Below are 13,768 nucleotides of genomic sequence, written 5' to 3' on the forward strand. Positions count from 1 at the left end.
CATAACATTTACTATTATCCATGTTTAAAGTATCTGGCCTTCGATTTAAAAAAAGACACTGCACGTGCAGAGTCTGCTACCTATCAAGGAAACGCATGCACTGCGATTACGTTTTTCCGCTCATTGAAAAAGTAGCTGGTGCTATTTCATCATTTCAGCGTGAACTCGTTGCCATATTAACGAGACTTTGAGAGAGACTTTCCGGTTTAAAGACACACGGATGCGTTAAAAAATTCCTGCTCTTACTTTGAACTATTGGATAAGTAATAATAATGAATATTCTTTTTGGAATTTCGCGATCCAAAGCTCGGGAGTCTGAGATACCTCTGTGAAGTTTGGTACTTCGTTTTCAAAAATTAAAAGTTTTACCAAATTTTATTTGCACCTACAATAGTTTTACAATTCTTCCAATTTTTAAAAAAGAATTCGTCGATTTTATAACGATAGTTTTAGCCCTTACATATTTTTAAATAATGTACTGTATTAAGATAAAAAAAGAGTTTAAAAATATATATAAAGACCATTCAAATCTGTCAGAAACTGTAAAATTATTGAGGGTGATAAATCTTTGAATTTTAGAAAATGAGATGCCAGCTTGACAGAGGCGTCTTCTGAGGTCTCGATTTTGCAGAGAAATGCATATCTCGCGAAATGTCCGGCTTAATAACCGGCAGTTGCGCGTAGGTGCACTCCTCCTCGCCGTTGCAATTTCTTTCATCCTGCGCACATTAAGGAACATTCATGGGCAACGCGCGAGCGCGTCTATTTTTGTCCGCGCTCTATTTCGGCTGCGGTATCTGGAGCTCGATGAGCGACAGTGGACAGATATTCCGCCAAGTAGATGCACTTAAGACGCGTGCACACCGAAGAGACCGAGTATAATGCACCACATCATCGCAGGACGTTTGATTAACAAGTGGAACGTGTTCGTTAATTACGCTCCGCACGACATTATTTATTAATTGCATCGTGCAGAATGATGATAATAGCGCGCGACGTGATCGCATGCGAAATATGTGTAATATAAAATAATTATATACAGAGAGAGAGAGCGAAAAATAGGCGAGTGAAAGAGTATTTTATATATTTGATATTTATATAAAAAGAAATATGAAGAAATGAATTTTTTTTATATGTATAAAAATTATATTATTTTATTAATTGTAAATCATTCTTTAGCTAGAGGATTACAAACAATATTTTTGTATCTTCTATTTCCTAAACGTATAATTTTTTCGCTAGAAAAAAATCTTATTATCTTTTTGCTTCACTTGTTTATGTGCAGTTTATCTTTTTGCAATTAAATTTATTCCACTGGAATGTAATGAAATAAATTTATCGTGCACGTTGTTCCAAGAGAATGCATTCTCGGAAACCGTTGGTAATCGTCTTGTACGAGATGCATCTCGTTGATTCTTGCTGCGGAACTTATTTTTTTTTTTTACAACGCTCGATTCATCGATCGGTTACGTGATTGGAGATGACTGTCGCGATCGATCCAAAACATACGTCTCGTGATGCCTACGTAGGTGGATAACTTATTGACGCAATTCTGCATTTAAGATGCGATGCAACAAGTGGCTGACACGCATCCTGTGCGTTTCAACGATCGTCCGCACAAACGATCCCGATGATATCCGATCGACAGATGGTTATAAAGAGTAAAAGGATCGATGACTAATCTCGATGTACTTTGATTTACATATCGAGCGATAAGTTCGTATCTCTGCGTTCTGGAAAATCGAAAGGATTATGCGTTATCGAAGAGATAGATTTGGCTGTTAATATGAGAGATATTCGCTAAAATAAAATTAATATTATTATAATTTTTTTTAAACGTATATTAATTTTGATATTGCAAAAGTAAAAGAGCTTTCTATTTTCAACAATTCATTTTCGAGTAATTATTTTCATTGCATTAATTCATATAAGTACAATTAACAATAAGCTTGATCAGCTTCAAATTTGATTTGATATAAATATTTTTATCTTATTGAGAATCTTACAAAATACTCTTATATTTTACAATTATATATCTTATATAATATTGATATCTGTGTCGAATTATCTTCCGATATTGAATCCGTTAAATCGATTTATCATACTAGAAATTTATTATATCGAATGTAAGTTTATAATCAAAGAAATCCATCAAGTATCAAATTGAGAATTCAATTATATCAGTCTCTATTATAGCGAAATGTCTTTATATGATATATTAGATCAAGATTGCCATTTATATACTTTAATAAGTGCACATTTCTTAATTATCAGAGAACGATCAAAGAAACGTCGTATAAAACGGAAAGAAAATTTGTTTATTCTCCGTTTAATTAATACCATTTACAGAAATATGGTAAAATCGAGAACACGATTTAATGCTTCTCTATACTTAATGCATCAATGTGCAGACAGGAATGCGTTTGTCACTCTGTTTAAGGTACAAGATTCATCTCGCGTGTTTGCTTACCATGTACGCGTAATCGGCGATAAATAAAAAAGAAAAAAAAAAGGATGCAGAGAAAGACTCGTACGTGTGTAGTCCTTGTCCGAAAGCGCACCGTCGTCGAGAGTCGTACGCACGTGGGCGCTGCAACCTTATAAGGATGCCCATAAGAAGCCTCTCTCGGCTCACCAAACCTCTTCACCTTGCCTTATCTTATCTTACGTCATTTGCCGTTTGCGTCGAGTGCTCTAGCGTCTTGCATCCTCACGAAATCTGTTCGCTCGCATGCGCGTGCAGCCAAATTCCACTTTCCCTCGTTGCTACATCGTTGTTAAAATTCGTTCTACACACGCACATGCTCTAAAAGAGAAATATACTATTTATCACATTGGTCAAGCATAGATATACCGTATATTAAGGTACTCGAGACTAATGATAGTGATATTTTACGCGCTTTTAACGTCCTCCTAAGTATTTTCAGAGCTTACTATTTTAATTGACGTACATGTGTGGGCGCTATATTAGTCTCGGACATCATCAGATTTATCGAGAGAGGAACCTTAACGACCTCTTCGTGTACCCGATATAAAGAGATTATCTCGCTTCGCTTCATGCTTAATTCCTTTTTACTCGCCTACGCATATTTCGACTTAGAGTATCTCTAAAGAGGAAGGTGATTAACGAGAAAAATTTGCGTTCCGCATACGTATTCCTCAAGTGCCGCCCACGGTACTGGGTGTCGCGGACGAAACTAGAACGAGTGCACGATAGAAAGTAAATGGGAGGTGCCGCGCGACACACAATAGTTCTCCGAGCACCTGCGTGGGAGTTAATTCCCTAAATAATTAAATTTTTGTATGATTGCATTCGATTGCAGAATGAACAGAGTTAAGTAGAACAACTTGATGAACAGCAAGTGGATGATATTGTTCAAAAGCGCGATAATTATTGCACAGTTATACGAAGCACCGTTTGTTCCAGATAAAATATTAATTACTATATAAGGGTATTATCTATAATGAACGGTTTACTTTATGAATAATACTTATTTTACTGTTATTTTGTCATATGCGATGTAATACAACTTTGGCATCAAATGCCTTGACAATGAAAATAATGCTTGAATTATTTTCGAATTTTGTAGATTTCAACGAATTTTAAAGCATTTAATAAACCATGAAGTATTATAATCTAAATATAGAAAAATATAAATTTAATGTACTTAGTAATAGCATGAATTCACGTGTCATCTTCACGTGCGAATATCGCGCGTGCAAATTATTTTTAAAATCTATGCACGAAAGGATGACATAATGCATACGCTTTTACAGCTGCCAGATTATAAAAGCACACCGGCTTTTATTATATATAGAGAGTATGGATGTAAAAGTATAACGAGTTTAATCAAGTATAATCAAGCATATCATTTAGTATTAAATATGGGGTGCGACATTATACGTTATATCATCGTAAAAATCTTTATTCTTTACATAGTAGAGTAAATTAAATCTGACATGAAAGAAAGAGAAAGATGCAGGCTTTTTATATCTAAAAAATTTATTTTTTCTTATACACTATTAATTTCAAAATATTTGTTCCTAACTTTCTCTATAATTTACGCGAAGCAAAATTGAGATGCAATAAAATGAGATATATTTAGACAGAGAAAGAGAGAGGGAGATTAAGATTTGTTGAGTTATTTGCTAGAATTTGCATTGTTCCAATAGTTTCTACAAGTGCAAAGTTAATCCTGCCGGAGTAATCTTATTTATATAATTTGCAAAAGATCCAATTTGCTTCCTTTCTTGTATTTATCGGCGCCTTTGAATACAACTGTGTGCAGGTCTGCACAGTATCTTCTAACGCCAATATAGTACTTCGAGACCGATACCTAGCTCAACCTTGCCAGATGTAGCAACCAGCTGTTCCGTATTTGTGCCGTTGGTAACCTAGCTGAAGAGTAGTGTAATCGAGCTCAACTTTGTTTGGTCGGTAAACTCGAGTTCTCTTGCAAGTGGCGGTTCTTTGTGTCATTGTCAGAAACTAAAGAATAACGTGCATTTGTTGTTTTTTTATTCTACCTACATAATTACATTGGTATCTATTCTGTACGTCTGCATCTTCTGTGTATCTGTTCAGTTAAACACGATTACCTGGCGATAAATTCAGATTTAAATAGGAACTTACTAATGATTTTCTAATAATTAATTTATAATAATTTATCTGAAAACTTTTATTTTATTAATTTATAAATTAATAAAATAAACAATTATAAATAAATTTTCTAAAAATTAATTTCTAATAATTATTAGAACAAATTAGTGAAAATTCTGACAAATTAATAAGTGTACGAATATGTCAAAAATAGGAATTAATTTCTACTTTGAAAAAAGATCTTCTTTTATTTGATTTATTTCAAATAAATTTGTTAATGTTTCCTATTAACTATTTAATTATTCTTTTTTATAACAGATTTTGTTATTTATTTACACTTATTATACACTTACATTTATTTATGTTTCTAAAACTCAATTAATATTTAATATTTATTTCTATTCCTTGTAATTTAGAAACTAGTCAGACATATCTTTCGATAATAAAATTCTTCTTAATTTAATTCTTATGCTTTATATAAGCTACTAGATTTATAAAACATCTTATGGCCCTTTATTTTCAATTTCCTAGACAATTTTTATAGTGATATTGAAAATTACAACAACACCAAATAAAATACATATATACAAAGTATTATTCCCTCTGCTTTGCGTATCAACGATATAACATCCTCCATGGGCGTTTTATATACGACGGATCTGCAGCAGGAAGCTGCTGCTTAAATTTAATGTTTAATAGACCGTGCGGCTGGTCCCCCGAACTCAGCATTAAAATGCTTTATTGAATCGGGATGCGACCGAAATGCATTTGAATCGATTCGACGACGCGTGCCAATCGTCTGTTATTTACATCATATTATTTTAATCTTGCATCATGCAGAAATCATAGATAACTGATATCATAAGATAGGTAATTGATTAGTATTAAAGAAAATCGCTGATTCATTATTATGGCCACTACAACCCCCCCCCCCCAAAAAAAATAAAGTTATCATTCTATACATGTTCGTAATAATTTGATTTTATATCTTTGTGAGATAAAATTTTTTAATTCTTTAATTAATATTAAATAAAAATTTAAAATTTATATATCTTGCATTAGAATAACGAAATTTATTAATATAAGAAATTAAAGCGTTAGAGAGGTGCGGTGAGAAAAGAGATGCTTGCAACGATCGTACCTGTCGAAGAGGCACGATGAGCGCATTTCCGCGATGTAACAGTCGTCTCTCTGCATGTGTACATAGGAAAGACTTCGACTTCCGAGTGCACTGTAAATAAATATGGGTTGGTACCGTGTGGTCACGCACTGAGAGCTCCGAGTCGCACATCGCGAATACTAAATCAGCCTAGTGTTATATATCTCATACAAGATCGATTGAGAGTCGTTCAAGATATATTTCTCTCTTTCAAAGTGTGAAGTCTATTAGTCAAATTTTATTATTATTATTTTGTTATTATTATTATTATTATTATACGTGACTTGAAATAACAATTGATGATTCGAAATTATTCGCGAATGTTTCTGGGAGAAACTTTTTAAATTAATAAAATATCAATAAAAAGTTGATATTTCTTTACAAATATTTATATCAACTTTTGATCAGAAAGTACTTATTTACAGTGGTATTATTGATATACCCAGGATTGAACTCCAGGAAAATTCTGCTAAGGAAGAATCGATTTCAATTATATCAAGGAATTTTTATAGAGAATCGTGTATACATATTTCGGTGAATTTTTATTTTCTACTTATTGTTGTAGCCGCGAAAGTCAGTCGCGAAAATTCGCACGATGCTGTCTAATCGTTAACAAGGTTCCGTTAAACGCTCCTCATTATCGTCCGGCGGCGTAATCGACGATTTGAATCGGTCGCGGCGTCAGTTCACCTTCAACTATCGCGGCGGCCTCCTCGATTCCGCTCGCGACTTTAGGCAATTTCTCATCCTGAAATAACCTCTGAATTATTTGTCGTATATACCGTATACGGCCCGCTCGGGGACTACTGTGTATCGATTATCCGAGTGGTATTCGTGCCGCTGATTGTGCCGCAAAAATCTACGCGCCGCCGATTGCGACATTAACCTTCAGCACACTAGACACGTACAGGAAGAACTCCAATTTATAATCAAGAAGAAACAAATGCACTTAACAATTTTTTTTTTTTATAAACTTATAATAATTTTTTTTGTCCTAACAGGCATTTTTTTCTGGTGCTGTGATAACTGGATAAATTATTTTTTACATCTTATAATTATTTAGATAATTTTTATCGTTTGACGTAAAGCCGGCGCGTATGCAGCGGTATTTTTTTCTGGCCGGATAATTCGCGTGCGTCTCGCCGAACGGAATCGTATCGGAACCGATAGCGCATAACGTACGGGCTCATCGAGGCGGGCCGAGAAATTGTTTATGCGGCCCTCTCTGTGAGGTGGGGGCCCTACAACGGGCGAAATTATATTCCGCCGGGCGTCATAATAAATGCGTTTATGAAACGCTGCTCGGTGAACGTTGTCAGTCGATCAGGCTGCGTCGCACGATACTGACATCGAAGGCGAGCAGCGTATCTCGCCGCCGATTTTCCCGATGTCGTCCAATTTGCAAACGCGCAAACTTTTGACGCGACGTTAATTATCCCGTCCTAGTTTCGCTCTATTAACCACCTCGTCGCGTTACACGCCTCGTAACGACTGCGCTCTGGTATTTTGCGAGTTATATGCGCGATAAAAAAAATTGCAATTTAAACTTGGTGAAACGAAGAAAATGCAGGCAGAGTGTTGCGTTGTACTAGAAAGATTGAAATCTGACAAAACTTTCATATAATAATTAATATTATCATATTAAAATTTTTATTTTCTTTTTCTTAAATATTACTCCTGTATAAATAGAATTTATGAAAGAAAATTGAGAATACACGATTTATTTTTACTTTTTATGAGAAAAAAATTAAAAACCTAGATAGTCGAAAAGGAATATTTCATAAAATCATACTTGGGCTTAATATCTCAATATTTGAATGTTACTTGCATATCCGTCTAAGCCCAAAAGTTAAACATATGGAACGTTCTCCATGTAAGCGCGTTTATTTTCGTACCTCGGAGAGGAGAGCGTTTGCTAAACTGGTTGGGTAAACGGGTGAAAATATTCCCGAAGGATAATCACCGATCGCGGAGCTTCGTCGAGCTTCGAAGACAGTGTAAAAGAAGCGACGTAAACGCGTCTTTGGGTCTTGAAAGCCTTTCTACGCTTTTTTTTAAGATCGGAACAAAACGCTCTCGAGAATTCGCCGCGACCTCGTGCGCGAAGCGGGCAATGTCCGGATTAAACTTGCACGTTCTTGAAGACGTCCCCGTGAAGGCGAATCGATCACGCGAGTTGTCTACAGTCTTTCGTTGCCTTCGATTCGGTGATACTCTTCAGTGATATCTTTTGTCGAAAATATACGACGGCAAGAATATAACACAATTCGTGCGAATTGTCATCGATGATGAAATAGTGTAAATGTCGCTCCAACAATCTTTTCATTAACTTCAACAATATAAATGGAACGTGAACTAGTTACACAGAGATAGATATCATATAGATGGATATAATAATCTGTGAGAATTATGAGAAGAATTATATATGTCGAATTTTAAGAAATTGTTGGTGATAACTTTGTGTCTTAAATTAATAACTGCGATTATTTAACAACTTTAAATTTAATTTTGTTTAACTATAGATAGATTATATATCAGACTGTATTAGAAGTGAAATTGGTAAAAATTTATTGACATTTATTGACTTTTAGTAGTTATAGGACAAAAAAGTGAAGGGTCATAATTAAATGTCAAGAAAATCGAGAATATTTTATAAAATTGAATTTTTTTGCCTACTTTAATACTTTCTTTTTTATTAATTTATTCTAAATTCAATATGGATTGGTTATCTCTTTGCGTCTGCGGCAGAAAGAGCAATTTCGACAATGAGAAGACTCAGAAAGACGAGAAAGGCAAAAAGAGTAAACGCAAAAAATCCAAGAAGCAATCCAAGCAGAACAAATCTCACAAAACGTCGTTGTCCTTTGTCGACGAGTCCTTGCGCAAATTACAAGATGAGCAAGTTGAGAATGAAATTATAAAAAAAGAATGGACGAATGGAAATGTTATTAATTGCTTCGACGATTGTGCGAAAAATCACACCGACGTGAATGATCCAATCGATTTGACAAAAATTAACGATTCGCCGAATAATCACTGGTCTTATCATCAAATCAATGACAATCATGACAACTCTGAATTTCATAAAGAATCTTCAGAAAGGAACGTGAACGAATTCGATCTGCAGACACATGACAATGATTTCGAGTATGATGACAATGTGCTATTGCATTCAAGATGTGCATCGAATACAATCGACGAAGATGATAAGCAGGTCAAGTGTATCTCAGACGAAAAAGAGCATGATGAAGAAGCGGATTTGAACGAGTCTGTCTCGAGATCGATGACATCCGGAGAACCCGAAGACTGGATATCGGAATTCGAGGAGAAACAGGATGTACTCGCAGAACCGGGTTTCGATAGAAAAATAAAGGAAAGAACATTGTCCAGAATCAACTTTTCTAGTAAAGAGCAAGCGAAGTCGGAAACGAGAAATTCGTCAAAGAGAGAATCGAGAAACATTCTTCCGCCGATCAAAAGGAAATCCTGCACCGAATCACGCATAGATAATGAGGTACTTCAAGGAACCTGCGGAGAGATGAATAAATTTGGCTTTAAGAGGAGCGCGGCGTTTTGCGAGCAAAGCAATATTCGGCGAAAATTAAACTCGTGTAGCTTCGAAATTGGATCGTTGGAGAATGAGGAGCGAAATTCAAAGACTAGGATTCGGGCTGACGGATCCATGATACCTAGACTTACATCTTCCATGCAGCAAGGAATGAATTTGATCAAGAGCGGGAGCGATAAGACGGAAGATTTGCAAAACGGTATATCGTTGAAAATGAAGACGGTTATATAAGGCATTTAATAAAGAAAATTAAATAGAATGTGTGTTTGTTAAATACAATTTTTAATTTTATTATCATGCAGATTTATACATGTTAATCTGTTTTAAACTAAATTTGATCGAATATCTCATTAATATCTTAATTTAAGATACCATGTTGGCGAATGCTTATCGACTGAGAATAATAATTATGATTATATTATATAATCATTATGATTGCTGTAATTATTTACATTATATATTGCAATTTTTGTTTCAGGTCGCGTTCACTTAGCAGTCGTCTCCGGTGTCAATTTAGAGCAGCGTACTGTAACTGTAGAATGGTTCGAGAGAGGAGAAACCAAAGGCAAAGAGGTAAGTGCAACAAATTGCTCCGTTTCATAAATACTCATAAAAAAGGGAGAGTTACAACGAAAAATTTACTTCTTAATTTAAAAAAAAATTGAAAAAATTAAATTTTTTTATTAAAATAGACAATTTAAAAAAGATATATATAAAGGAAATTTTTTACTTATTATTGGAATTATTTGATACAAATTTGTATTAATTAAGATAATAATACTTATACGAAACGTCACTAAAATAAATTATTTTCTCATATTAATTTCCGAATTAAGTGGATAACGTGTCGGGAGTGTGCTTCTATAATGATAAACTAAATTCTTTTAAATTACAATTTCTCTCATTGTTTCATGTCCCGGATTAATTAAAAATACATACCTAATCTCCCAAAACATAAGTCGCGTCCACAACTTATATCAAGCGATAATCGCGTTTATTCTAGCCGTTTGTGAAAAATGCCGCTGTTACACGAACAATGTTTTCCCTTCGCGCAATTCCGCCGCGTCGAATTGCAATATTTCAATTCCGCACATCCGTAGGTCACGGTTATTTGGTTATTTTCAATTCCATGCTTATGCAATGCCACGGGACTAACGTGCAGCTTGCTAATGGGAACGGGGATCTATTTCCGACAGGCTTGAAAGTCAGGCTTATACCGTCAGTCAAGCCGGTTCGGTCGAGTATAACTTTTGCAAAAAAATCGTAACACGATACTTGTATCGCAATAAGACTTGTGAAAATGTGAATTCTTGGTGAATAAAATATTATACGTTTCTTCTTGATGCGACATGTTGTCGCTAAGATAGTGCAAATTTCTCCATTTCTGCATTTAACATTTTATACATGAGTGTGTTAGATATTCAGAAAATTCAAGAGGATATTTGTTAATTATCTATATATTAGTATAGGAGACTCTTCGAGGATTCTATTAACTTGTTTATAATTTTGCAGTATTTGCAAAATTAATTGTGTCACGAAATATACGTTAATTTCATCATGTTTCAAAGTCTTATTCCACGTCGAAAGGTAATTAGTATAATTTGCTTGAGAACGAATTTAGTAACTATGGAACTCTAAATGTATCACACTCATTCAAATAATTTCCGTTCTACTTTAACTCTCATATCATATAATCTGTATTAATCTCAAGGGAAACTAAATTAAATGCTATGTATATATCTAATGGACAATCTTCATAATGTTACATGTATATGCTTTTCAATTTGATTCGCGCATTAAATGATATGAACTGAAAGTATTTGGATTTTTGTTATTTTTTCAGGTGGAAATCGATGCGATTCTCGCCTTGAATCGCGATTTGAACCAAAAGATGGGACCACCACCGCCACAGGTGATGAACAATCACATGTTGGCGTCCTCGAAGGCAAGGGTACGTGTAAGTTAAATTTGCTATTATGTTAAAATATATTTGCGTCAAATAGCGCAAATCATTTCCAGTAAAATTTGGAAAGAGAACGGCCGCTTTCTCACATTTTATAAGTTTATTAAATCTGTTTATTTAATTGTAACTTTTTAAAAATGTAATTAAAACCTCTATAACAAATATCAAAGAATATTAAAGATAGAATATTGTGGAAATTAAGTTCTTGATTAAAATTAATAATTAAAATTCAGAATCGAAAATACTTATTGATGAATCGAATTGATGATAGAATACTGTGGCTTTAGATGGGCAAATTCGCAAAATTTTCGCGATTATTGATTCGTGAGTGACGTGCCTCTCTGCGAGGAATTAAAATTCGACGTGGGGTTTTAAATGTTCGCGTAAATTCTCGGTCGATCATCGACTGGGCCCGGCGAATTCTGTTTACCGGTTGCCCGGACTACGTAGTATAACCTCGCTCCTAATATGGAAAGAATAATCCGATCTCGCGTCCCGTGGCGTTTATACCGCGGTAGACATGTTCCAGTACCTGTACGTCTTTCAGGTAGGCGTGCGCGTCACTTAAGTCGATTTTTCACATGTCTAAATTTGACATATCTCATCTCATCGTGTGTGTATTCCGGCTTTTCCGTCACGTGGAGCATATAAATAAACAATTACCATTGTTATTAGAGCAAGTTTATTAATTTGATTTATATCTTTGATTTTTTTTTCTTTGTCAAATATTAGATGAGAAAGGCTTTCTAAGATAAATCTTGCTTTTATGAGTTTTAAAGATTACAAAAGTGAAGAGGGCTTGTATAATTTTAACTTTTGTTTATTAATAATGTTTAGGCCTGTCATATGTCCAACATATGACAGCTACACATACGGTGTGTTATAGATATATACGATGTCTTGAATAAATTCTTGGATATGATTATATAAGATGTCTTTTTCTGAAATAATTTCCGAAGGAGTTTTGAATTGTATAATATATGTAGATTGAAAATTAAAAAGTGTGCTTTTAAAATTGATCAAAATTAGTTTCTTAGGGACAACACGGAAGATTATACATTTACGTATACGCAAGACAAACAAATTTTTAAGAACTTTGAATTACACTCAAAGAAAGATATTCTGTTTAAAATTTTTATCTGTAAAAAAGATAGGGTTTTGAAAGAGATCGATTCGAAAATCCGCGGATCGAAAAATTTCTAATCTTAAAAAAACATACAGCAAGAAATTCTCGTAGATCGACCGATGTAGAAAGCCAAAGTCTCGCGTGATTTCCATTACTAACATGGTAACATCTTTTTTTTCCTCCATGGACGCTGCTCATTATCACGGACTTCGGTATCGACGATGGATCACCGACCAATAACAAACCGATCTCGAATACGAAATTCGTCATCTCGGCCGTTCGTCATCCGCTCCGCAAAAAAAAATGCCTTTCTCGACGACTCTCTTTCTCATCGATCCCCTCCGTTCTCGTCGATCGCGGGCTTAATCGTCCGATTGATTTACGTAAAACTGATCGTGACCGCGACCTACGGTAAGGAGCCGGACTCCTCGGCTGAAGAGGACGAGGGGGTCGACGAGTCGGAGAACCAAGAGGAGGGCTCCCTCGGACGTCATGGCGGTCACACCGCAAGAAACGGCCTCGCCTCCGCAACGCTTCCTGTACGAGTCACATCTCGTCTCTCGGTAACGCGCACCTTTTCCCCAATCACCGCAGCAACCGATAACAACAATTGCAATATACAATCTTTTCACAGTAGCAATGATCCTCTACATTCGCGGTCCAGTCATCGAACTGATCTTTGCATCTTCGAGAATGCTCGTTTTTTACGAGCACATCGATTTTACATCTTGTCGCGATTTTTATCACGACGTGAATCAGGCAGTAGTGCACGAAAAATTATGAAAGTACTTTATAATGCAATTCAATATTTGGAAAAGTTATTTCTCTCTGCAGAGAGAAGGCTATTATTTTATCGAAATTAATATAAAACATTAATTTGGGAAATATTTTTCTCATTCAAAAATATTCTTTCTATTTAATTGCTCGCAAAAAGATAAATCTATTCACTGTTATTATAAGATTCAATACTATATTAAAATTTTATTTTAAGAAAATTGAAATTGCTACTTGTAATCCAAATTTTAAAAAGACTGAAAATTGTATCGCGCAGAAGATGCTGAAGAAACGTTCGCAGCCTCGCACCTTTTCTCTATCACGAGCCTAACATTGGCTTTCCTGAAATACCCCTGCCACTAGAGCACCATTAACATTTCTTTTCACCCTTTCCGCACTCGCCGACAAAGTCACGATATCCTAACGAATAACTGGCTAATAGTTGGCAAAAATTCGCTGGCAAAAACGCGGCGTTATTTTATTTCTTTCGTGCGCGAACGCGCAATTTCACGGAACGAGAAATGATGAATCGCTCAGCGATTACCGAGAGTGGGTCAAAAACCGTGTTGTTCTGGCGA

At 35.1% G+C, this 13,768-nt stretch overlaps 1 protein-coding gene and 1 long non-coding RNA gene across 9 annotated transcripts in view; one reads left to right on the forward strand and one right to left on the reverse strand.

Moving 5' to 3' along the window:
* LOC105257655 (kinesin-like protein Klp10A) overlaps positions 1–13,768 on the forward strand; it is a 32,509-nt gene that overhangs the window by 9,014 nt on the left and 9,727 nt on the right. For 3 of the 8 annotated variants that reach the window (XM_011268431.3, XM_011268432.3, XM_025410095.1), the window contains exons 1-4: positions 8,461–9,526; positions 9,806–9,900; positions 11,171–11,284; positions 12,833–12,955. In XM_011268431.3, coding sequence (XP_011266733.1) covers positions 8,476–9,526; positions 9,806–9,900; positions 11,171–11,284; positions 12,833–12,955 — 1,383 coding nt within the window. In that variant the 5' untranslated portion in view covers positions 8,461–8,475. Of the gene's footprint in view, positions 1–8,460; positions 9,527–9,805; positions 9,901–11,170; positions 11,285–12,832; positions 12,956–13,768 lie in introns of those variants that run through there. The other 5 variants (XM_020029487.2, XM_025410099.1, XM_025410096.1 and 2 more) reach the window with 4 other exon arrangements.
* On the reverse strand, positions 1,271–5,903 carry LOC112638420. Its single transcript, XR_003122988.1, has 3 exons — positions 5,742–5,903; positions 2,535–2,806; positions 1,271–1,733 (listed from the first exon to the last, which is right to left on the reverse strand). It is a non-coding gene; the product is annotated as an uncharacterized LOC112638420 (long non-coding RNA).

This window comes from Camponotus floridanus, unplaced genomic scaffold, assembly GCF_003227725.1.
Source record: "Camponotus floridanus strain SB8 unplaced genomic scaffold, Cflo_v7.5 scaffold3, whole genome shotgun sequence".
NCBI lineage: Eukaryota > Metazoa > Arthropoda > Insecta > Hymenoptera > Formicidae > Camponotus > Camponotus floridanus.